Consider the following 26,812-nt stretch of genomic DNA (forward strand, 5'->3'; position numbering starts at 1 on the left):
CAGCTTACAGAGACTTCGGGAAGTGGAGGAGCGGTTTGTCTTTCTGGCTGCTGGAACAGCAATGGGATATGACAGTGGGTCATGGAGATCAGAGTCCATTTTAACTAGACAAATAGATTTGGAGATGCAGACGATTAAAAGCTAAGAAACTGAGGTGAGTCAATTTGATTGATCATGGCAGCCTGTTCCTCAGTCAAAGGAAACTCCAAGCTGCATTGCTGGTACATGGCAATTATTTTACATAATACCTCTGGGACCTTGAAAATATCTGTTTTTATGTACATATTTTTAAATTTCTGATAGCCATGTGTCATCTTGATTATACACATGTATAATGCGTGTTCATACGTGAATAATTGAAATGTCAACCATCAAATACATTCATATATGTATACACCCCCTTAGAGGGAAGACCTTAAATTTAGAGCTGAGAAATGTATGTTTAATTTAATTAGTCAAAGAAGTCAGTAGAATTTGTGAACATACTATTTATTCAATCAATTAATAAATGTATACTATGGTATTGAATGAAATGATTATTTAAAAATTGGTAGTGGTTTGGGCTGATAATTAGCAGAGAGAATACTTTTGAAGCTTTTATTTTATTTTATTTCTTTTTTGGGGGGGTCACACCTGGCGATGCTCAGGGGTTACTCCTGGCTTTGCACTCAGGAATCACCCCTGGCGGTGCTCAGGGAACCATATGGGATGCTGGGAATTGAGCACGGGTCGGCCGCGTGCAAGGCAAATGCCCTACCCGCTGTGCTATCGCTCCAGCCCCTTTGGAAGCTTTTAATCTGTCTGAAAAGAAAGGAGGTGCATAGGCGTCTGTCCTGGCACTAATACCAGACATGAAGCTCTGTCTCTGAGAGAGAGAGTGAAAATTGATGGATAGACTCTGACAGTCACTTTGGGAGGGAGTAGAAAGAAGGTGCTACAGATATTCTAGGAGAATACAAGTGTTTGTTTTCCATCTCTGAGTCAGGATCTCAATAAAAGATTGCCACACCCAGTTATTTATACTGCTTTTTCTATATTTTTGGTTATCTGTGAATATGTATTTTTTGTGTCACAAAAGCAATAATGCAGTAAAGGAAAAGGAGCCATTAACTACCAGAGATGCTCAGAGCTGGGGCAGGTTATAACATAATAAAGCTTGTCATAATTTGTCAGGGCTCATTTCAATGGCCTCCTCAGGGACCTTGTCAGAGGTCACACACAGAAGTGAAGTTAACTGACAGAAATTCCATGAAACAAGGACCTTCCTCTTTGCTACCAATGGGAGAAGCTTCTCATTTCTAGCCCTGTCCTTAGGTCCTGTAACTTGAAATTTTTCTCATGTGGGTTACGTGAGTTAAGTTTTCTATTTTTTTGGTTTGTTTTGAGGGTCATACCTGGCTGTTCCCAGGGTTTACTCCTGGCTCTGTGATCAGAGATCACCATCCTGGTGGGACTGAGGAGGCCTTTAGGGGTCTAGGGGATCTAACTTTGTGCAATTCAACTGGCATATCCACGGCACTATCTCTCCAGCCCAAAATGTTTTTCTAAAACCAATTCTTGAGTATGAAGAGAATACAGTGGTAAGGTGCTTGCTTTGCATATAGTGGACACAGATTCAGACCTTAGCACTACTAATGATCCCTTGAGCACTGCCAGGAGTAAGCCTTGAGCACAGTCAGATATTGTTTAACTTTTGTCCCTAGTGCCAAATAAAATAAAAGAACAAATTGTGAATATTTTGTTAATCATGGTTCCTTGATGCTTGGAGGGAAGAAAATTATGGGATATTTTTAACCATGTAAATTCTGTAAAATAGCAATTAGATATAATTTTTCCTACACCAAGAAAATTGGAAAAAGTGTCATTTTATAGAGGAGATAGATGGGTGGCACAGGAATTACACATTCCTCTGCCGAGAGACCTCACAACTGCTGGCTGTACCATTTCCTCATCTCTGAAGTCCAACCAGTTAGTAACATCTTAATGGCCAGTTGCTACCTTCTTTTTTCATGAAACAAATACATTACTTGATGAATAAAGAACAACTCAGATATTTCTATGTAGAGCTACTTTATCCAATCAGACATAACAGGAAAGGGAAGACCCTACATCATTTTTGACAAGGACTCCCCAGCAGTAGGTATCCATGGGGAATCTTGCAAACAGGCTGTTCTATCACTGCTGAAACAAACATGCTCCACAGAAAGCAGAAAATACTTGCTTGTTTTGTTTGGGGGCAGCACATCTGTTAATACTCGGGGATAACTCCTGGCTCTGTGTTCAGGGATCAGTCCTGGAGGAAGATTGGGGGCCATGATGAGATATTAGGGATGGAACCCGGGTCTGCCACGTGCACAGGAAGTGCCCTACCCTCTGTACTATCACTGCAGCCCCAGGGAAACATTTAAGGAGAATCAAAGCATGTTTGTTTGTTTTTTAAGTTTTAGGAAGACATGAACTGAGGGATTTCTCCAAAATATTTTATCCTTTTCATGACCCACTCAAGTTTACGATGGTGGAATGGCTTTGATAACTATGGCAGAAACTTTGTGACTAGAAATTTCTGCTTAAAAATCCTCATAATGGATGGGAAAGATATAAAATACTGATATGTATATACATATACATATATATAATACTGAGTGCATTTTCATCACATTTCTTCTATTTTATCCTATAATAGTTTGTTAGGCTGAGAGGACCCGAAGGCTTGGCTGGCTGCATACCAGCAGGCCCTTTAGATGTTCAGCAGTTCCCCGCTTATTCTGAGTAATCTATCAGAAATAATGAGGGTGTTGGCAGTTGCTGTGATGCAGAAAGTAGCTGCTAGAAAGGGCATCTCTCCTCAAGTAACCCCACACTCACTCTGGGAAAATTTCACAGCAAAAAAAAATGTTTAATAAACAGTCACTTTTTGTATCCTAGTTCTCTTTTGGCTATCTTTAGGTAAAAGGCGAGCATAAAGGGCTTTTTAAAAACAACTCAATATTTTATTTCCATCTTTGGTCTATTTTTGATATTGGGTTATCCTGCTGCACAGGATAGTGAAGCTTCAAATCTCACAATCATTTTATTTATTTTATTTATTACCACTAACCAGAGTTCTGAAGCCAGGTGGGCAATATTTTTAGCGTCATGAAGTCTTTGTAGACACTTTTCAACTTTTCTCTGTTTTCAACATATTGCATGTATTTTGAGACAGCTTTATAATAAAAGGTAGAATTTTCTTAAGACAAAGACATAGAGGGTCTGGAGTGATGGTTCAGTTGGTGCTTGTCTTGCACGTTGCTGACCTGAGATGAATCCTCAGCATCGCATATGGTCCCCTGGGCATGCTAAGAGTGATCCCTGAGTGCAGAGCCAGAAGTAACCCCTGGGCACCGCCAGGTGTGACCCCCAAACAAAACAACAACAAAACAAAGACATACAATTCAATCCTACAAATAATTATTAGTGTATTTTTTTATTTGCTTTTTGGGTCACACCCGGCGATGCTCAGGGGTTACTCCTGGGTCTGCACTCAGGAATTACTCCTGGTGCTGCTCAGGGCACCATATGGGATGCTGGTGATCGAACCCAGGTCAGCCGCGTGCAAGGCAAACGCCCTACCCACTGTGCTATCGCTCCGGCCCCAATGATTAGTTTTATATTGTTATTCTTCCTCATTTATATTGCTTATGTTTCACAAAAGTATCTTAGAATGATCCAACTTTATATTTTGGCTTTGTATTTTCCTCTCTTCAGTTAACCATATAAACACGCTATTCATTTACCGTGACTATTTAAACATATTTGTGACATAGTATTTTAAAGTACCATGTAATAAAATTATTAAGCCTTTCTTATTATTAACTTTTGAGTCATTTTACATTTGCACTATTTAAAATATAATAGGGGGAATGGGAGGGATACTGGGAACATTGGTGGTGGAGAATAGGCACTGGTGGAGGGACGGGTACTCAATCATTGTTTGACTGAAATATAAGCATGAAAGTTTGTAAGTCTGCAACTGTTCCTCATGGTGATTCATTAAAAAATAAAAAATTAATAAAAATATATAATGTGAATATAATAAGACTATTTTTATTTTTTTTAATTAAATCACCATGCCACAGTGAGATACAGTTGCAAAGCTTTCATGACTGAGTTTCAGTCATACAATGTTCCAACACTCATCCCTCCACCTGTGTACATTTCCCACCACCAATACCTGCCCTATCCCTCCTGTCCCCCCTCCCAGCCTGTCTCTATGGCAGGCACTTTTCCTCTCTCTCTCTCTCTCTCTCTCTCTCTCTCTCTCTCCACTTTTGGGCATTGTAGTTTGCAATACAGATACTGAGAGGCCATCATGTTTGTTCTTTTGCCCACTTTCAGCACACATGTCGAATCTACAGTGATCCCTCCAACTGTCATAATGGTCCTCTCTCTGTTATAACTACCCTCTACTCTGGCCCTTGAGACAGGCTTCCAACTGTAGACCATTCATCCTCACTCTATGTCTACTGTCCTTGGGTGTTAGTGTCTTCTGTCTATCCTTCTCCTTCTGACTTATTTCACTTAGCATGAACTCTCTATTTTCATCCATTTATAAGTGAATTTCATGATTTCAACTTTTCTAACAGATGTCTAGTATGCCATTGTGTAGATGTACCAAAGTTTCTTGAGCAGTCATCCCTTCTTGGGCAGTCACATTGATTCCAGATTCTGGCTATTGTGAACAGTGCTGCAATTAATACACAAGTGCAGACAGATGTCATTTCTGCTGTGTGTTTTTGCAGTCTGGGGGTATATTCCCAGAAGGGTATTGTGGGGTCATATGGGAGCTCAGTTTCTAGCTTATTGAGAAATTCCCATACTGTTTTTTAATAAAGCTGGACTAGTCAGCATTCCCACCAACAGTGAATGAGATTCCCTTTCTCCCTGCATCCGCTCCAACACTGGTTGTTCTCATTCTTTTTGATATGTGTCAGTCTCTGTGGTGTAAGATGATATCTCATTGTTTTGATTTGCATATCTCTGATGATTAACAATGTAGAGCATTTTTTTCATGTGCCTTTTGGCTATTTGTATTTCTTCTTTGAGGAAGTTTCTGTTCATTTCTTCTCCCCACTTTTTAATGAGGTTGGAGAACTTTCTTATAAAGTTCTACGGTGCCTTATATATCTTAGATATTAATCCCTTGTCTGATGGGTATTGGGTAAATATATTTTCCCATTCCGTGGGATATCTTTGTACCTTGATCACTGTTTGGTGTTTTGAGGCGCAGAAGCTTCTATAGTAGTCCTATTTGTTTATCTTTGCTTTCGCTTGCTTGGTCAGTGGTGTTTTATCTTTAAAGATGATGTAATGCTTCAGTGTTATGGAGGGTTCTGCCTGTTTTCCTCCATGTACCTTATGGATTCAGGTCTGATGTTGAGGTCTTTAATACATTTTGATCTGATTTTTGTGCCTGGCTTTAGACAGAGGTCTGAGTTCATTGTTTTTGATGTAGCTGTCCAGTTTTCCCAGCACCAATTGTTGAACAGGGTTTCCTCACTCCATTTTCTTCCTCCTTTGTTTAAGATTAAGTGATCTTATATTTGAAGGTCTGTGTCAGGATATTCAACTCTATTCTGTTGGTCTGAGGGTCTGCTTCTATTCCAATACCATGCTGTTTACTACTGCTTTGTAGTGCAGTTTGAAGTTGGGGAAGGTGATACCTCCCATGTTCTTTTTCCCAAGGATTGCTTTAGCTATTCTTGGGGGTTTATTGTTACATATGGGTTTCAGTAATGTTTTGTCTATTCTTTGAAAAATGTCATGGATAGGTACCTCATTGAATTTGTACAATGCTTTAGAGAGATTTGCCATTTTGACATTGTTAATCCTTCTGATCCATGAGCAGGGAATGCGTCTCCATTTCCTTGTGTCCTCTTTTATTTCCTGAAGTAGTGTTTTGTAATTTTCTTTGTACAGGTCCTTCACCTCTTTAGTTAAACTGATTCTGAGCTACATGATTTTCTGAGGCACAATTATGAATGGGATTGTTTTTCTAATATCTCTCTTCTCTTTCATTACTTGTATATAGGAAAGCCATGGATTATTGGGTACTGATTTTGTAACCTGCCACTTTACTATATAATCCTATTTTACTTTTTAATTAAATTAATAGAATGATCTTCATTATCCTTGGAGGTCTATTTTTTAAAAAAAATATTTAATGAATCACTATGAGATACAGTTACAGATTTACAAACTTTTTGATTATGTTTCAGTCATATAATGATTGAGTAACCATCCCTCCACCAGTGCCTGTTCTACACCACCAATGTTCCCAGTATCCCTCTCACCATCACCCCTTTCCTGCCCTGCCTCTGTGGCAGGCATATTCCCTTTTACTCTCCCTCTCCTTGGTAGACTATGGACTGAACATGGAGGCGTATTTTTCTTTTTTAATTGATTGGCCGTAAGTTACACAGTTACAAAGTTGTTCATGATTAGGTTTAAACCACATAATGTTCTAATATAGATCCTATCACCAATATACTTTTTCCCACCACCAGTTTTCCCAGTTTCCCTCCCATCACCCTCTTTTTCTTCTAGGCTTTATGGTTTACAATGCAGGCACTGAAAGGTTATCATGTATATCACTTTCAGCACCCCTTTCAGCACTCAGTTTCAACACCTCTTTCCAGCACTCCTGGCTGTCACATTTCCTCATCTCTGAGGTTCAACCATGGTAGAGACCTATTGTAACTTTTTCTTCTGTAAATTTTGATTAAACTACTTGGCATAAAAAGCTGACCAGTTGACTAAAATTCAGAGCTCACAAAAGGAGTGCAGGGCCACCTACACTGCTTTTAGAGGCACTCTTGTTTTCATAACTTTGGTATTGGAAGAATCATGAAGCTGTACCAGAGTCACTGCCCAAAAATGCACAGTTGGAATAGTGGCATTGAGATAGGACTGATAGTGTGGGCACTAATCATAAAGGGATATATGAATAGTTGTTCTGAATTTCAAAAGTGATGTAATTCTCTGTGCAGCAAGATTTGAAATTGGTAAGATTTTCTCTAGTTTTCAAATTGTTTTAGAATATAACCAAAATACTTAAACAATTTTTGAATATCTTATATTGGTATAATAGGCAAGATTTTTTTCTATGAGAATAAACAAAAACAGTGGCAGAGATAATGTACTTAACTTTCTTGTAAAGATTGTCTCTTTTTTTATGTAGAGAGGAGTTGTGGTACTATAGAATGGAATGCTACATGGTTGCAAGGAATGATAAAATTACACAATTCACTGCAACTTGAATGGAACTGGAGGATATTATGCTAAGTAAAGTCAAATACTGGATAATCTCACTTATCCTTGGCATATAGAATAATAGGACAAGAAAATGCAAGGACACAAAAGTGGTCAAAGCTTTACGTTCATAGAAACTTAAAGGCCAGGGAAGGCTAGAAATAGGGGAGTAAGAAGAGCAGATTGGTCAAGGATTGGGTCTTTTACACATCAATCTCTCAGAAGTATAGTATATGTATATATTAAGCCAAAAAATATTGATACTAGAATAATTAATCTTAATGTGCCTATTAAGGAGGAAGACTAGGGGATGGGAGGGAATCTGGGGACATTGGTAGAGGGAAGCTGATGTCAATAGTGGGACTGGTTGTGGTATACTGTCTGCCTGAAAACCTATTAAAGGCACAATTATAAGTCACAGTGACTATGTATTTTCTTTTTAGATTTTGGTCACACATGGTGGTTCTCAGGGCTTACTCCTGACGCCACATTCAGAGATCATTCCTGAGAGGGCTTAGGGTAATATATGGGATGATGGGGATTAAAATTGGGGCCAACCACATGCAATGCAAGAACTCTACCTGTGTACTACCTTTCCAGGCCCCCTGATTGAGCAGTTTATTTGAAAAAATAATTTAGCCATACTCAGTGGGGTTTGGAGGCAACTAGGGTTGCACCTAGTGCTACTCGGGGCCATAGGATACCAAGGATCAGATGAAGTTCAGGCCAGGCCTGCACTCTATACTTGAGCCATTTCCCTGTCCCTGGGTGTTTCCTTTAAGAGCATCTTGCCACCCCTATTTTGAGCAGTGTCTTCATTTTTTAACATAGTGGTACATTGCTTCAAAATCATCTTACATACTCATTTCTTATCACTATCTTCCAATTAGCATTTTTGTTTTGATTTCCCTTATGTTGATTTTCCACAGTCCTACCCTCTTACCAGGATGATTTCGGCTACCATAATATGCTTTTCTTTTGACTTCATCCTCCTCTTGTGATATACTACAACTATTTCAAATATATTAGCAACAATGCAGCCTTCTTGTTAGAAAATCTACAACTCATCTTGACTCTGTACACTTTTGTCAAAACTTTTACCTCATGCATCAATGCAGGCATATCCTACCAATTCCCAGTTTACTCCAGAAATCAGAGTGGAGACATCATTAACCAACAGACTAATTAAACAATGTTTTTATTTTTATTTATTTATTTATTTATTTAATTTTGCTTTTTGGGTCACACCCAGCGATGCTCAGGGGTTACTACTGGCTTTGCACTCAGGAATTATTGGGGGACCATATGGGATGCCGGGGATCTAACCTGCATCGGCTGCATGCAAGGCAAAAACATCCTACCCACTATACTATCACTGTGAGCCCCATTTTTAAATTCTGATCTTTATTCAGAGAAATATGTATAGTATGGTAGTAAAAGTCTGAAAATTAAAATCATAGTTGTCTGGGTTTAATACCTGGTATTGTCATTCTTGTGTTAGCTACAATAACTTATTAAATCTTCTTGGAGCTCTTTATAGATTACCGTGTTAATACCTCTCCTGTGATTCTGAGGTGGAGAAAAAAGTTTATATCAGTATATTACTTGCAATTTTGTTGTCATTGTTGTTATTTCTATTCCTTTATTTTAAGTGTAGCAAGAAGATTGGATAATGAACTGTAAAGTCTCTTAGCTCCCAAGAATATATTTTTGTCTATAAATGGAAAGTGACCTAACGTATGTAATACCTAAGAAAGTGACAAGGAAATAACTTTTAAGATTTTATCCCCTTACATGCAAATGTACTGAGTGCTGGCTAGTAGAAAGTATTATTATATTTTCAGGTGAAGTTATATCAGTCAAGAAGAAATGGATAAAAAGGGTGACTATAAAAGGCAAAATATTTGTATGCTCATTCCTACTTTTTATTAATTGACTCAGAGAGGAAATATGATACTGATTCAGATGCTGACTTAGCAGATAAAAATCAAACTCTACACTTAATAACAGAAAAAAAGTACCACATATTACTCTTTGAAATGGAAGCTTGATGAAACAGTTGAGGTTAATGTTCAGGATTTCAAAAGCAAGAAAAAAGTCAAGTTGCAATATTTTCTTATGCTCAAATAATAAAAAATGGAATCGAGATTGGAGAGAAAGTTTTCTGGTGATGAACTCTAAACGCATGTGATAATATTGTGCATCCCACATATCAGAGAATAGCATTCCACCATATTCATGGCTGTAATAGTTCTAATAATTAATTCCTATAGTTAGGAAAATCCCAACTCAATTACTTAATGTATTTTATGATTTATCAAGTCAGGATCTCAGAAAAGTTTTGTGTAAGGATTCTTCTGTTTCATGTACATTTACTAAAGTCACTTCTAGCTAGTTCAAGAAGTATTAGATAGCTCTGTTTATACATTTGACATTTTGTGTGTCTATTTGTTTTGGGACTTGAACAATGAGTGAAGATAGGGCTATACTCCTGGATTTGTGCTCAGGGATCTGCTCTGGTAGTGCTCAAGTGATCATATGAGATGCTGGAAATCAAACTTTGGTAGACCACAGGCAAGGCAAGTGCCTTAAACTCCGTGCTCTTTCCTGATCCATAATTTGCATGTTGACTGTAAGACTCAGATCTACTGAGACTCTGAATTGGAACACTAATTTATGGTATTTTTCCCTAATGGCTGTATTAGATAGTTTCTTCCAGGATGTTTTGGTGCTTCTGCAGTAAGTACTCTAATGGCATAAATGGTAGCTGAAAGTGTCCATAAATGAAAATTTAGCTAGTAAATTCCAGAACATTAATTCCATAACATTCAATTATTGCCCAAGCAATTCAGCAAGGACCATATGGACTCAAAGGGAAAGCAATAAGACTTGGCCTCTTAATGGAAAGAGTAGCTAAAGGAACTGTGACCATCTTTTGTATTATACAAACTTAAACCTATTATAAAAGCTAGAAACAGTGCGAACCTAAGTCTCACATTATATACTATTGTTAAACTCTGGATGAAAGTGCTTCTAAACACCCTGATGGCCTCTGATTATAATCATCTGCCTAAATTTTCTCTGCCTGAAGTATTTTCCTCACTTAAGTCAAGGATCGGTCTGAAAGACTTGGAACTTAATTCCTGCCTAAGAGGCTCTAAGACAATGATGGATAGAAGAAGGAGGATAAACACTCTAGTTCTTTGCCCTTCAGGTAGGAGAAAAACTCTAAGGCGTGCTTTGTACAAAATTTAGCAGTCTCACCTGGTTGAACCTCAGTTGCCCATTGCAATAACCGGCAAATCAATCACCTTATCACGCATGTTTTTCTCTTTTCCTCTGTTTCTTTATGACTCTTCTACCAGTGCTTCCTAATATATTCTTCGAACTAAATTGTTCTTAATCTTTTTATTCTATAGGCTGCCACTATGGACTTAATATTTTTCACTATAGAATTAGAGCTGATACCAAATTTATTGAACATGTAGAAAATACCACATGATTTTAGGATCAATTTATATAAGTTAAAGTGTTTTTGATCTGGTAATGATTAAATTGAACCTTGCTGTTATTCAATGACTTGCACAAGATCACATGACCAGTTGGGGTAGCTGTCAATCAGAACCAGAGCTCTGGGTCTTCTGAGTACTAACTGTTTTAGCTTCTGTAGAAAGTGGTGATATTACTGATTTGGTTTTCTTAAACTTCTTCAGTAATCCTGTTGCTCATCGATTTGCTCGAGCAGGCACCAGTAACGTCTCTCATTGAGAGACTTATTGTTACTGTTTTTGGCATATCCAATACGCACGGGTAGCTTGTCAGGCTCTGCCAAGCAGGCTCGATACTCTCGGTAGCTTGCCAGGCTCTCGGAGAGGGGCGGAGGAATCGAACTCGGGTCAGCCGCGTAAAAGGCAAAAGCCCAACCACAGCTGATGTACTGACGTTGCACTGTGTAAGCACAAAGTCACATACACACATGCATGCAAGTTGCCTTCAGTAAGTAACTTACATTGGGTAGTTTACTGATCAAGATTAGAGGATATTCTAAAAGTTATAAGAATATTGTTCATCTCATATACATTCATTTTTAAAATTTTATGACTTTTCAACTTCATCTACTCCCTAAAAATAATGAAAACTTATTTTATTGTCTTATTTCAAGCTGTGTACCTAGAGTATTTGGACTGTAAGAAAAATGTATTAGTAACTCTCATCACCTATATAACAAAGCAGTTTTTATTAATCCAGTAATAATCATTTAAATAACTATGTTTTGGTTTAGTCCTTATTACTTCAATCTAGTCTTTAATTTTATAAAAACTAACAAAAAAACAACAACAAACCTTATTATTAATAGTCTTTGAAGCCTGAGAGAGAGTATAGTGGGTAGAGTGCTTGCCTTGACCCAGATTTAATCCCCACCATTGCATGTGGTCCAAAAGCATAATTCCTGAGTACCATCAAGAGCCCTGACACAAAGCCCTGAGTACCATGAGGAGTGGTTGCAAAATCAAAAAATTGCTTTGAATCTAGCAAAATATTCCATGCATGAACTAAAAGTCACCTTTATCAAAAACATCCTTAAACTGTAATCTGTACCATTTTATTGTTATTTTTGTTGCTGTTGTTTGTTTTCAGTCCACACCCTGTGATGCTCAGGGATTACTCCTGGCTCTGCACTAAGGAATTACTCCTAGTGGTGCTCAGGGGACCACATTGGATATGCAGTAATGAACCCAGGTGGGCCACATGCAAGGTGACCCACTATTGCTCTGGCCCCCATTGATGGCTTTAATTACAAATCCAAATTGAAAGTCCAAGTGCTCACTTGAAGTGAGCATATAGAAGGTACTTGAATTTTATATATCTACTTTACCAACATTGGGATAGCATTTGTATTTTGACTTTCACTAAAGTTCAGGCTTGTGGAGGGTTGTAGCATTGATGCACATGATTTATGCTCAAATATTGTGAACTTACTCTCAAGGCAACTAGGTATAGCAGAGTATGATTGCAGCTGAAAGTACAACTGGAATTCTTTGAATTAAATCTAAGTAGAATCAATGTTTATTAAAGTAACTTAAAAGCATATTATTTGAAAGTTACAAATATAAATTAAAACTCAACAAAACTGTAATTGTTTTAAACATAATCCCCATCAATTTTTGTGTACCTATGAAAATATTCTAAACAATTGTTCTAAACAATCATTAACATTGTTTAGAATAATTGACAGTAGGTAGTACATGATCATGAATGAAAGAAGTATAATATGCAGTCCATTTTAGTATTGATTTCAAAATCACTATAGGAAATTAAGATTTCCCTACTATATGTACCCAGGGAAACTCACTCCTACACCATACTCTTGGTCTCCGTTGCTTATAGCAAAGTGGGGATACTGGTGTTGGCAGAGGGGAAGAGAAAGGGCCTACGGCTAGAGTCTGAGTTTCAGGAGAGTGAAAATAAAATATATGAATGCACTGTGTATGTTCTCGGGCATCTGTGACCTAAGAGATTGGCCAGGCAAGAGAAAGTTGACTTTTTTTCTATCAAATTCAGACATTTCAAGAAAATATTGTATTTGATATCGTGAAAGGTCTTAAATTTTTTATTTGAAGATTTTTGAAGAAATTGTGGCAAAAACATTGAGGACTGAGGAATGGAAAATCAAAAATGGAATGACCCGCCACAGTATTAATGAGATCAAATCTACAAAGACGTTGACTCTGTGGGATGGGGGTCTACTATCTGCTGTGATCTGAAACAGTATTCGGTCAATTACCAGAGTGAAAAAGTTAATTTCATGTTTTAAAATCAGTTTGCATGCTTATTATTATTATTTTTGTGAAAACATGAAGATTTGTTTCTTTACTGGAACTCCTTATACAACTTTGTTGGCATTCAAATCGCATCATCCGACACTTAATTTTTATTTTTAAAAGTTTAGTTCTTTCCATTGTTGCTGTTGTTGTGGTTGTAACCACAACACTTCTCCGAGGGTCACCCACTTCTCCAAGGTGCCAGAGACTCCAAATGGCAGTGCCATCCTTCCTTGGATCACTGTGTGGAGGCACTGCAGGGTCAAGGTAGGCAAATGAATATTGAGCTGTTCCTGCCACTTCTCTCTATATTACTTTTATAGGTCACATTTCAGAAGTCCCCATCCCAACAGGCCTACTATGCAGACTCTGAAATTGTTGGGAAAGTGAGGGTAAGAATGCTGACCTGTAGCTTTGGGTGGAATCCAGCACACAGGGCTTTTCTGAAGTCTCTTCATTCCTAACACCTCACAATCCATATTAAATCAGTTGAAAGGACAAAATTTCTTTTCAGGGATGAGAATCATCCTTGAGACACACTGTTTCAATGTGAAATGCCATTGAGATGCAATCACCATGCTGGCACATTGATTTCTGAAGAGTTTTAGAATCTCTAACACATGCTGTGAGCCAAAGAAATGTTAACGAACACACCTTTTATCCTGGTCCCAGAAACAGAACGTGAATTTCCCGTCATGCTCCCTTCTCCTAGACACTATGACTGTCCCAAGGGTTACCACTCATCCTGACTCTGACCCCACAGATTAGTGTCACCTGTTTATGATTTTTACCCACGTGGAATCATCAAGCCTGGGCCCTTTAATGTCTCACTTCTCCTGCCCCCTCAACACTATATTTACTTGATTTTAAATTGGTATATGTAGTATTTTCTTTCTTATTTTATCACTGCCTAGTGTTCCATGGTTTAATATACCACAGACACTGAATAGCTGGCTGTCAATATGAATTTTTAAATTTGATTGGTGTTTGGCAGGAATTTCTGACTCCAGCTCTTAGTAATACATCTTTTGGTAGGAACAAGCACTTCTATTGGGGTATATTTTGAGGACTAGAATCTCCCAAATCTTCTTTTGAAATGTATCTTTTGTTTATCTCTGTTTACAAGATCTCTGCTCATCTCTGCACCTTCAATTACATCTCTTCTAAAACACTGCTCAACTTTCAGGCTCAAGAAAATCCCTGTGACAATCATTCTGCTTCTAGTTTCATCATAAATAGGACCTGAAAACTGATGATATCTGTTTGTTCAACTTCCAGCCTCATAAATAAAGTGGTTTTACTCTGTCTTGACAATGAATATTAGTCTTGGAGAACTTCTGACATCTGTCTCTAACCAAGCTTCTACCAACCACCCTTTGAATCCTTTTACATATTCCATTTATTAGTCAGATGGCCTGATTTATAGTACATACAGCACATACGTTCAGGATAAAGACTCATCCACCTTCAATCTTCCACAATGCCTCTATCATGTTAACTTACTCTTTTCTTTGGAACAATTTAGTAATATCTGCAATGTATTATTCATCTCATTTTGCCATAAAGATTCAATTTAAAAAAAATCTAAAAAAAATATCTTTGCTTACTTGTCAGCCTGCCTGTAACTCTGGTGCTCCTGACTGGAGGACCTCTCCTTTACAGCCGCCTCGGATGCTGGGCAGGCCTCACAGATGGGCTCTAAGCTGCATGTTTCAGTCAGATGCTTAACTGATAATAGTAGCACTGTAGCACTGTCGTCCCATTGTTCATCAATTTGCTTGAACGGGCACCAGTAACATCTCCATTGTGAGACTTGTTACTGTTTTTGGCATATCGAATATGCCACAGGTAGCTTGCCAGGCTCTGCCTTGCAGGCGGGATACTCTCGGTAGCTTGCCAGGCCTTCTGAGAGAAATGGAGAAATCAAACCTGGGTTGGCCTCATGTAAGGCAAACACCCTGCCCACTGTGCTATCACTCCAGCCCTTAACTGATAAAAAAGAGTTTTATTCATTTAAAGAGCATTACTTGTGATGAAGACCTTACAAATATTAGTTTTCTCAATTTCAAAAGTATATTTTTGGGGGAATTCTTTAACTTTTCTCCAATTCTCACTCCAAATAAATTTTGCTCAAGGAAGTTTTGTGTCAAGGGACGATGACCCTACATCAATCTATTTTATTTCCAGCCAGAAAGCATTTTTTAAAAATTGAATTAGAAACACCAAAAATTTCAATTTTACTGTATGATTAAGTCATGCTTATGTTGTTACTGCAGACTGGAAGGTGCTGGTGAGGGAGGGAACACTAGGAACTCTCAGCACTGGGACTAACCTAGGGCCAGCCCGCCGGGTGTATGCTCTGCTGCTTAAATCCTTTTTCTTTCTTTCTTTCTTTCTTTTTTTTTTCTTTCTTTCTTTCTTTCTTTCTTTCTTTCTTTCTTTCTTTCTTTCTTTCTTTCTTTCTTTCTTTCTTTCTTTCTTTCTTTCTTTCTTTCTTTCTTTCTTTCTTTCTTTCTTTCTTTCTTTCTTTCTTTTCTTTTTCTTTCTTTCTCTTTCTTCCTTCTATTGAACCACTGTGAGATACTGAGTTACAAAGCTGTTCGTGGTTGGGTTTCAGTCTTGCAGCGTTCCAACACCAATCCCTCCACCAGCGTACACTTCCCATCATCAGTGTCCCCAGTTTCTCTTCTGCCATCCTCACGCTAGCCTGTCTCTATGGTGCCTATTGGTCTATGGCAGCCAATTTTCTCTCTCTCTCTCTCTCTCTCTCTCTCTCTCTCTCTCTCCCTCCCTCCCTCCCTCTCTCTCCCTCTCTCTCTTTTTCTCTCATTATCTCTCTTCCTTTTAGTCATTATTTGAATCACTTTCTCGGCCCTCGTATTTTTTTTAAAGTTCAAGAAGGCAAAAGTCCCATGATTATTCAAGATCTCTGCCTTTGTACATAGGTTTCTAACTAAAAGGACATCAGTTTCCTAACAAAGCCATACACTATTTACAAGAAAGGGAAGCAGTTCACAGATTGTATACATTTTTTTCTTTCTGTTAAAAATAAATTTTAAAGTTTTCTTGTCAACCCAGTATTTCTAACATTTGAAGTGCTTCTCAATTGAGATACATGAGTGCCTGCCTTCTGGCAGCAGAGCAAAGTAACTACAATAGAATTACACAACATTGACAAAATGTACCACAGAGAATCTTCTATGCAGCCTAAGAATAGAAGTCGCAGCATATTATTTAGAGTCATAGTGCTATAGTTGCCATAGTTCTGGTTTTTGTTTGTTTGTTTTTGGGTCACACACAATGGTTCTCAGGGCTTACTCCTGGCTCTTGCCATATGCAAGGCAAGTGCCCTACAGAGTACACTCTAGGCCCAATTGCTATTTAAAATTAGATGCCCAAGATGTCACTAGCCCTTTCATGTGAATTTTGAGGAAAGGTGTACGGGGGAAAATATCATTTCTTTGTGGTACATATAGACATTAATTTGTTGAAATAGAAAATAGTATTCAGTTTAATACCTAAGGGGAATGGTATAAGTACAGAATTTCTTTTTATCTTTTGAAATTTTACTAATCGGACATTTAATGAGAACTAAAGGTACTTTTGACATGAGGAAAGAATGATAATTAAGTTTTCAAACCACATTTTAATAATCTGAATCATTATCTAGGATTTCTTTCCATCTCCCTTTCATTATTCAGCAAGCCTGCAAATAGGTAATTAGGTCATCAGAATAAGAAAAAGAAATCTGAGATAAAATCCCATTACATTGTGAATTCTGACTTTACTGAAACTGTAAAATGCTGCAGAGCAAATATTTTATGTGAATTTATTCTCAGTTTCATGTTATTTGAGAGAAAATATCTCTATCTATAAAATAATTTGACATATAGATATGCCTAGAACTTTAATCATCTCATATTTCAGTTCAAGCTATTATATCATTAAAGCCAGAACAGTGTATTTTTGCTGCAGTTTGAAAAAGGACACTAGTTTATTGGAAGAATATTTCAAGTGCAAGGAATAGAGCACTTTCTTCCTCCTTTGTGTGAGACTCTGTGTTCCTTTGGCACCACACAGATTCCTGAGCACTACCAGGTGTGGCCCTGATGCCTTCCAGGACCTGCCAATAGTAGTTCTAGCCCCACCACCACCCCAGGTGTTACTCCTTCAGGCAATACAGCACCAAGAGCAACCACAATCAAACCAAGAAAAAGAATAATAACAATTTAATAATAAAAATGAATATTGGCAATTTTACTCTAAAATGTAGCCATTTACAATTAAGGGTGTTTTTGTGTGACATACTAGTATGCATCTAGTGGTCATAAAAACACTTCCCTTTGATGATAGATATGATCTGGCCTCACTATTTATAAAGTCAAACATCTTGTATGAATTACTTGGCTTTGCTTAGAGTTCGCGATTATAAGTAGCAACTGAGATTCTGAACTATTGAGGTGTAAAGGGGATTACTTAGAGTAGTAACGTCTGGAAAGATTGAAACACAAGGAGGTAAAAACATATAAAAAATGGAAATTTGATAGCCAGAATAATGACCTATGTCTGATTTTGGGAACATCTGTTAAAGGCTGCTGTACCAATGCCAGGATGAAAGTTGCTAACATTTTAACCGATAATAGCATTAGTAATTTCTGGGTATTTGGCATCATGGAAGGGAGATCTCTTTACATTGGAGAGTCCTAGGACTCAGCCTTGGTTTTCTTTTCATCATTATCTGTACCCAATATTTTTTTTTGTAATTTCACCTAATATCATGGACAAAATACTAATTTTATTATAATACTCAAATTCCTATTCCCACTCCACCTCCATTTTTAACCCCCAACACTTATATATAATTGCTTATCCAAGATCTATCCAAGTGCTCAATAAATACCTCTCAAACTAAAATTCTCTTCTAGGATATATCTGGTGGTGATCCCTTTTATGACACGTCACTCTGCCATTCCACTTCCTCACAATTCTTTCTCATTTCTCTTCTTTTATAAAGTATCCTAGTTCCATACTTAAAATATATTAAGACTCTGAACACTACCATTCTTCATTACTCCCAGCCTGATCTGAAGCACTACCATGCTCCATCTGGATTATGGTATTAAACTCATAATCAGCCTTTTTGCTTCTGTCCTTAGTGTCCTCCCTGCAACACTCTGCACACTCTATTCTTCAGCGCAGAAGCCTGAGTGATAATGTTAAAATGTAAGTCATGGTTTGTGTAAACACAGTTTTTATTTAACATACTTAAATGACACAGAATAAGAATTCTGGATATTATGATACTTGTGCTTAATATTATAAGAAACTACAAAAAGCACAACTTTGATGAATAGGAATAAATATGATATGCAAGACAAAACAGTATCTTAAACATAGTAAAAGCTAAATCAAAATTACACATTGATAAAGAAAGACTATCAAATTATGTTATGTATTTATACGATTTTGTATTCCCACCAGCAATGTATGAGATAATTCCTCTTTTATCTCTAGCATTGTTTTCAGGTTTTATCTCACTTTCTTTTGTATGCTATTCAAATAAATACATGGGCATTTCTCACTGTAATTTTAAATTACATTTTCTTAGCTACTAATGATGGGAAACATCTTTTATTTTCTCATTTGCTATCATATATCTTTTATGATCAAGTTAAATGTAAATTTATATTATATCTAAATTGTTTTAATATTATTGAGCTTTGACAGTTATTTTTAACTCTAGACATAAGACATTATCAGATATGTAATTTACAAATATTATGATCTCCCAGTCTGTGTTCTGTCTTTTTATTATCTTATCAATGTCTTTCAAAAGATAAAGGACCAAGCTGGGAGCAATATGAGAGTGTTTTTATGGTACCAAAACAAAGAATGCATTAAATGGAACTAAGCACAGAATTCTTCAGAGGACCATGCTAAGAAAATTCACTAGAGAACTCAGCCACCATCTCTGAGACATTCACTGCAAAAAAATGAGGAGCTGCAAATGATTTTATATCTAAGGACCATGAGTCTGAGGAGTAGGGAAAGAAGACAAGAACTGCAAAGACAAAGAAAATTTCCCTGTGAAAGTGGAGGGGCCATCCAAAATGTCAGGCCCTTAGACTTAAAATTATATTATTAATAAACTTGATCTAGAGACAACATCTAATGCAAGAAAAATACTCACTACCCTTGGCAGACTTTAGGGGGTTCTGATTCTGTGCAGTGCAGGAAAAAACTTCAGGTTAATGTTACCATTTTAAGTCAAAGGTGGAGTGGCAGTTTCTAAGTAACATCTGTATTACTGGGCCAAATAAAACATGGAAAAAATAATAACCAAGAATATCCTCAATCTGATGGAGAATCCAACGTATGCTGATCCAAGAAGCCCAGAGAGTTCCAAACCAAATAAAACTCAGTATGGGCCAGAGAGGTCACACATGCAGTTAGCACTTGCCTTGCATATATAGCTGAACCTGATTTAATTCTTGTTACCACATATGTTTCCCTGAGCACTGCCAGGTGTAATCCTTGAGCACAGAACCAGGAGCAAGCCCTGAACACATTAGATTTTCCAAACATTTCCAAAACAAAAAAGCAAAACAAAATAACCAACTAACTTTAACAGAAAAACAGAAAGACATTATAATTAGAATACAAGAACTAAAGAGATATAAATTCCTAAAGACAGCTAAAGAAAAGCAAAGATTTTACATGTAAATGAGCACCATAAGACCCACATTGACTTTTCCAGATGAATCTCTACTGGTCAGAAGAGAATGAGTGGTATGACCTCCTATACTATCATTCGGATTTGAAGAAGTGATCAAAAACATTTTCAGGCAAACAACAGATGAAGGTATTTGTGCCTCTAAATCAGTTCTAAGAAATACTAAATGATCTTCCATAAAAGACAAAAAAAATCTCACTGAAAACCAAAGACACATTAAAAAGTAGAGAAAGAAAGGTTATAAAGGGAATTTACAGATAACTTTGAATCTTACTTGCTTTAGATGTAAAAGTTGAAGTTGCCGTAGTGGTCCCTTCTAACTGCCCTCTAAACCCCACTTGCGCTAGCTTCCAACTATGGAATAATCCTCCTATTCTTGCATAATAGTCTCATACTATGTTTTTATATCCCACAAATGAGTGCAGTCATTCTGTCTGTCTCTCTCCTTCTGACTCATTTCATGCAGCCTGATACTCTCAATGTGCATCCATTTCTACATGATAACCTTTCAGTATGTATATTGCAGACCATAATGCCCAAAAGGAAAGAGAGCAAGAGAACAAGAGAGGGAAAAAGAAATGCCTGCCATAGAGGCAGACTATGTGTGTGTGTGTGTGTGTGTGTGTGTGTGTGTGTGTGTGTGTGTGTGTGTGTGTGTGTGTGTGTGTGTTGGGGGGGTGGAAGGAGGAAACCTGGGGGCACTGGTGGTAGGAAAGGTACACTGTTAAAGGGATGGGTGTTGGGACATTGTACAACTTGAACCCAACCATGAACAACTTTGTAACATGTATATCACTGTGATTTAATTAAAAGAAATATTTTTTAAGGTGAAGCATGATTAGAACTACATGTAAACTACATGACAACCTCAAAGGAAATAAATACTTCTTCTAGGGCCAGAGAGATAGTACAGTGGTTACGCAAAGCATGCCTGGCTCTTGCTGATTCCTGGTTCAGTTCCCAATACCACATTTCCCCCTGAACATCACTGTTGAAGTCCTAGAGAGCTCCTAAGCACTGCTGAAATGATTCAGGTTTTCACTGGCACATCAGAGCCTGAGAAGCACCCTACAATTAGGTCCTTGCTTTGGTTTCCCAAGAACCATTGGGCACTCTCCCACACCCTGCTTGCTCTGGGCCTTCTGAGCTGAGCTTGCAAAATATACTAAGAAGAAACTAACAAGAGGAGGCAAATGAAAATGAATCACTTTATAAATGGTTGATATCAAAGAGCAGGCCCATAAAATAAGAGAAAGTCAAAGAAACCAAGCAAAATGATGGTACTTCCAAAGTTCTTACAGAAAAATGTCAGTAAGTTCATTTAGACCAATACTTTTTCTAAATGGCAATGGTTTGATTCCTCACTTAAAAGACACAGTGTGACTTGACGGATCAGAGATGAAATGTAACCTTATGCTGCTTATACAATACACACTAGGATGGATCTCACTATAAAGTTAGGCTTGTAGAGAAAGGCTGGAAAATAATCACACAGGAAAATAGTAGCCTAAAGAGCATGGGTTTGGTCATGCTTTTGCTGAATCAAATAGAGTTTCAAACTAAAAAAGGAAATAAAAGATAGTGCTGGTCATTATATACTGATTAAGAGATCAATACATCTGTACTGCACCACACTGTCGTCCTGTTGTTCATCAATTTGCTTGACGGGCACCAGTAATGTCTCCATTGCAAGACTTGTTACTGTTTTTGGCATAACAAATAGGCCATGGGGAGCTTGCCAGGCTCTGCCATGCGGGCGGGATACTCTCGGTAGCTTGCTGGGCTCTCTGAGAGGGACAGAGGAATCCATCAATACATCAAGAGGACTTAATTTATCAACATAAACCTATATATATCAAATGAAGAAGCAACACAGTTTGATTTTTTACTAGATGGCAGCTATACTTTTCCCCCCTTAAACACTATGGTTCACTAAGTTGTTTATCATGCATTTGCCACAGACATTCAACATTCCAACACTGATCCCACCAACAGTGTGAGCTTCCCTCCACCATTGTCTCCATTTCTTCCTGTGATTTCCTCAAGCTCACTCCCATAACAGAAGCAAAATAAGTTCATTTTATATTGCAGTTAAAAGTAAATAGCAAATAGAATTATAAAAAAATAGTTCAGTGAAATAAAATTTGTGAAAGTTGTTGTACTTCACCATGGGGTCAAGCCCTTGTCTGAAGATTTACTAAGCTGATCATTGCTAGTTGGACCTTTTGTGTATTTTTTGAACTCTAGTTGGCTTCTAGGTTTCTTTCCCATCTAATTTAATGAGGAGGGCAGCATAGATTTTAAAGCAACTAATACCAGAAGTAGGAGGAGACTTTAACACCCATTTTTCATCATTGGACATATCATCAGACAGAAAATCAATAAGAAAATAACAGCACTAAATGAGGAATTGAAAAAGTTTGGATTAATAAGTATATCCTGAGATTTTCATCAATGAAAGAGCAAAACACACATTCTTATAAATTGTACATGGAACATTCTCCAACATAGACCACTTTCTGGGACACAAGATATATGTCCATAAAGTCATGACAGAACTTATATCAGGTCTTTTACAGCTCACAATGCTATGAAGGTAGAAATTAACCATAAAATGAAACTTAGAAAAATACCAAACACTTGGAGACTAAACAACTTTCTGCTGAACAGTGGTTGGGCCAAAAAGGGAATCAAAGAGAAATACAATATTCTTGAAAATAAATGAGAATGAGACACAAACTATGAGAAACTATGGGACAAAAGCAAAAAAAAGTATGAAGAGGGAAGTTTACAGCTGTATATGCCTTATATCATCAAACAAGTAAAAACTCAAAAAAATTTTTAATTTCATGTAGCCAAAAAAAAGAGCAATAACAAGTAAAAATCATGGTATATGATGAAAGCTGGAGTAAATGACAAATCAGAGGATCAATGAAACCAAGAATTGCTTTTTTAAAAAATAATGAAACAATATTGACAAACATATAACTAAATTCATGAAGAAAAAGGGAGAAAAATCTATAATAAACTGGATCAGAAATGGAAGAGGTGTACCAGCAGACTCCTCAGTAAAACAAAAGATCATAAGGTAATACCATGAACAGCTTTATGCCACTAAGCTGGAAAACCTACAAGATATGGATACATTTTTATTTTTATTTTATTTGTGTAACCACACATAGAGTCATGGGGCACCGAAAATTCATTCTGGAACTTTACACATGAAAAACAAGTGCTCTACCATTAGAACTACATCCAAAGTCTATTTATGACAGAATTTTAAAATTATACAACCTCATAGATTGAGTCCAGATAAAACAGAAAATATGAACATACAATTATTAGTATGGAATTGAAGCAGTAGAAAAGGCACACTACAAAATATGTCCAGACTGGTTTATTGGTTGAACCAAACTTTCAAAAGACTTATTACCTATTCTTCTAAAACTCACCCAGAAAATTAGATGTTAACTGTGCTTTTAGCTTGACAATGGTGATTGCTATATGACTGCATATGTTTTAAAAATTCACATTATTTGCTCATTTTTCAATTTGGATATTGAATGCTCAGATTTCTACATTATGAAGAAGTCTGTATGATTTTTTTGAACACATTATCCTTTTCATTCCTTTCTCATTTTGCTAATTAAATTCCTTTAAATAATAACATTTTATTTTATTAAAAACAAAAACTCATAGTATTATACAAAATGAGATAGAACTTTCTACTGTATATATTTTATAATTTAAAAAGTTTCTCCTTTGGTGAAATAATAATAATAATAATAATAATAATAATACATCAAATAATTAACTCCTCCTTGACTCAAAACTCTTTGGCATGAAAACCTAACAACTACAGTGAATATGCCTGTTTTTTTTTATTTAATTATTGTGAGATACAGTTACAAAGCTTTCATGATTGAGTTTCAGTCATATAATGATCAAACACCCATCCTTCCACCAGCGTATACTTTTCACACCAATGCCACCAATGTCCCTCTTATTCTTTCTGCCACCCGCACTCCATCCTACCCTTGCCTCTATGGCAGACACTTTCTTTTTAACTCTCTTTCTACTTTTGGGCATCGTGGTTTGCAATACAGATACTGAGAGGCCATCATGTTTGGTCCTTAGTCTACTTTCAGCACACATCTCCCATCCTGAGTGATCCCTTCAACCATCATTGACTCAGTGGTCCCTTCTCCATTCTAACTGCCTTCTCCCCAGCATGTGAGGCAGGCTTCCAAACTGTGGAGTGAGTCTCCTGGCCCTTGTCTCTACTGTCCCTAAGTGTTAGTCTATACTATGTTATTTTATATTCCACAAATGAGCGCAGTTATTCTTTGTCCGTCCCTCTTTTCTGACTCATTTCACTCATCATGGTGCTCTCCATGTTGGTTTTATGTCCACTCATCTCTGCTCCTCCAGCACAAGCTTCCTGGGTCATTTGTATGAACTGTTCCCTCGGCTGGATGCTTTTCTTCTAGAAATTTGCTTCTCAACTTGTGTTCAGAGATGTCACAGAGTATCACTATATAACTGTCATCCCGTTGCTCATCGATTTGCTCGAGCAGGTGCCAGAACATCTCTATTTGTCCCGGTCATGTCAGGGTCAGGGGAATGAGGCCCATTATTGTTACTGTTTTTGGCATATCGAATGTGCCACACGTAGCTTGTTAGGCTCTGCCGGGCGAGATTCTGCATCACTCTCTTCTGGGAGCTTTGTTTTATATTCTCTGGATCTTGGCTGTTGATGAGATTACATGGCACCAGGGACAGTTTGTGGGTGTGACTGCCAAGCTACTGGAAAACGGGATCTAGGTGGAGGAAGCCCAGTCCAATCCAAGCAGGCTTGGAGATCTCAGCCACGGGTCCTGTACACCTGAGTTCCTCTGCCGGTTCCCTTATGGGTGAGGCTTGTCTGAGCATGTGGAGAGTGGCTTTGAGCATGGCTGCAGCTGGGTTCTGAAGGTTTTCGGCTGCTGGAGCTCTGCTTGGGGCAGGGAGGGAAACTCAACCTCCTCCCCTGAGAGGGCTCCAGAGTATGGAATCAAATTAACAAAAATGCTAATAAATTATTTAAAACTCAAGAAAAATACAGTAATCTACTGGACACATACAAACCATTAACTGAGCCATTTCAGCATTAGATTGCATGACATTGCATTTGTTGGCTTCAGTGTAAAAATAAAGGCAAAATTTTGCAAAATTTAACAATATAAATCAAGAATAAGTGTTTATGTGTAATCTAATTACAGTGACTAATAAATTGTTTGGTGTTCAACAGGAGACCTGCACTTAATTGTGTTAGAAAGTAATTGCATTTATATAAGAAAAATCATTTAAAAATATGTGCACATGTTTTGTCTTCAGAAAGAACTAACAATGCCACAGTTTTTCTGCTAAAATGACTCAAATTCTCTGTCACAACATCCTCAGTCTTTAGAGATGGTAGCGAGGTGAACTCCCTCCCCAATTTAAATTCATTCAACAGAGAGTCCCTAAACTTTGGAGAATAGAAACTTTAGATAGCCAAAAGGAAAGGGAAAATGTATATTTTATGATACGAACACTCCAGGCATTGGCTTACTCAGTGATTATTAACTACCAAGGAACATCTTCCTTTCAAGGACACTTTTAGACTGAAATGTAGAATACTGAAAAGACTGAAGTGCCAGGTTCTCAGTGTACACAAGGTCGTCTGACGTGGATATTTTATCTTCAAATAGCCAATATAAAAATCTATAGGCATTGTAGATTTATTTCTCAAGAGAAATTTGAAAAACTTAAGAAATGTCATATCTCATATATATTTTCAGCCATCTTCATAGTTTCACTTTTCTTATGTTCTCAATGAATAGCAGTATTTGTTTCTAATCTTAAACATATCAAAGAAAGTATGCAATTTAGCATTTTTGAGTTTTCTGCAAGTTGAATTTAAGTGTCTATTAAATTACTATTAAGTTCAAATAAGGCATAAGCTAGACCTTTCATTGGACATTTTATAATTTCACACCAGAAACCAGAATCAGGTAAGACTGAACGGTTTGGGCCGTGTAGCAGCAAATGTTTTGCTAACTTGCTTGATTGCTTTTTGTAACTTGTTAACTTGCTTGATCACTCTCTGTAAAACAATACCTTGCAGTATGATCAAAGCTACACAAAACAAGGACCTGTTTCAGGAAATGAAGCTGCCCAGAAGCCTGGTAATGTCCAGGAAAGGCACGGACATATGGCAAAATTTACTCTAGCAAAGCAGAATGTCACTGATGACCCCCCTTGGTCCCGAAAAATGAGGATGTTGATCAAAGTAGCCTTGGAAAAATGAGAAAAATGGGAATAATGATCAAAGTAATCTTATTTACTAAGGTGTATAAAAAGAGCCTGATCTCTGTATACGGGGCTCTCTTTCTCTCTCTCTAACCCTCCTCTGCATAGGAGTGAGAGCTGAGTGAGAGCCCCAGCATGCTGGTCTGAATAAATCCCCTTGCTGTTGCAGAAAGAGTTGTCTTGGCCTGTTCCTCCACACCTCCCGTGGGCAGAGATCTGCTCCACCCTAATAAGACCACATGCATAATCATACATATTAACAGTGGGCAGAAGGGAGAAAAGTCATTTTGGGTTGGAATAGAAAAAAATGGGACAGAGAGACAGTACAGATGTAGGGCAAATCTTTCTGTTCAAGTGGCTGACTCAGGTTTAATCTCCAGTATCTCATATAATACCTCTTGAACCTTGGCAGGAATAAACCCTGGGTACCACTAGATATGCAACCAAAACAAAATAAGCAAAAAGGTTTTAGTGACAATAATTTTTTGGGATAGGTTTAGGTTCCTGGTTTGGTGGTAAGAACTGGATTTGGGGACTACTCATATTGGTGATGGGGATACTTATGCTCCAAGGATCCATCCCAGGTCTCCTGCATGCAAAATATCTACTCTAGAATTGGGAGCTATCATTAACTAGA

General features: G+C 37.4%; 1 protein-coding gene across 1 annotated transcript in view; it reads left to right on the plus strand.

The window, feature by feature from the left end:
* OTOR (otoraplin) overlaps positions 1 to 26,173 on the plus strand; it is an 80,392-nt gene extending 54,219 nt beyond the window's left edge. The window contains exons 4-5 of the mRNA XM_055132142.1: positions 13,433 to 13,501; positions 25,991 to 26,173. Of these exons, the coding sequence (XP_054988117.1) occupies positions 13,433 to 13,501; positions 25,991 to 26,173 (252 nt within the window). The remainder of the gene's footprint in view (positions 1 to 13,432; positions 13,502 to 25,990) is intronic.
* The last annotated feature ends 639 nt before the right edge of the window (positions 26,174 to 26,812 follow it).

The sequence above is a fragment of the Sorex araneus genome, chromosome 3, assembly GCF_027595985.1.
Source record: "Sorex araneus isolate mSorAra2 chromosome 3, mSorAra2.pri, whole genome shotgun sequence".
Classification (NCBI taxonomy): domain Eukaryota; kingdom Metazoa; phylum Chordata; class Mammalia; order Eulipotyphla; family Soricidae; genus Sorex; species Sorex araneus.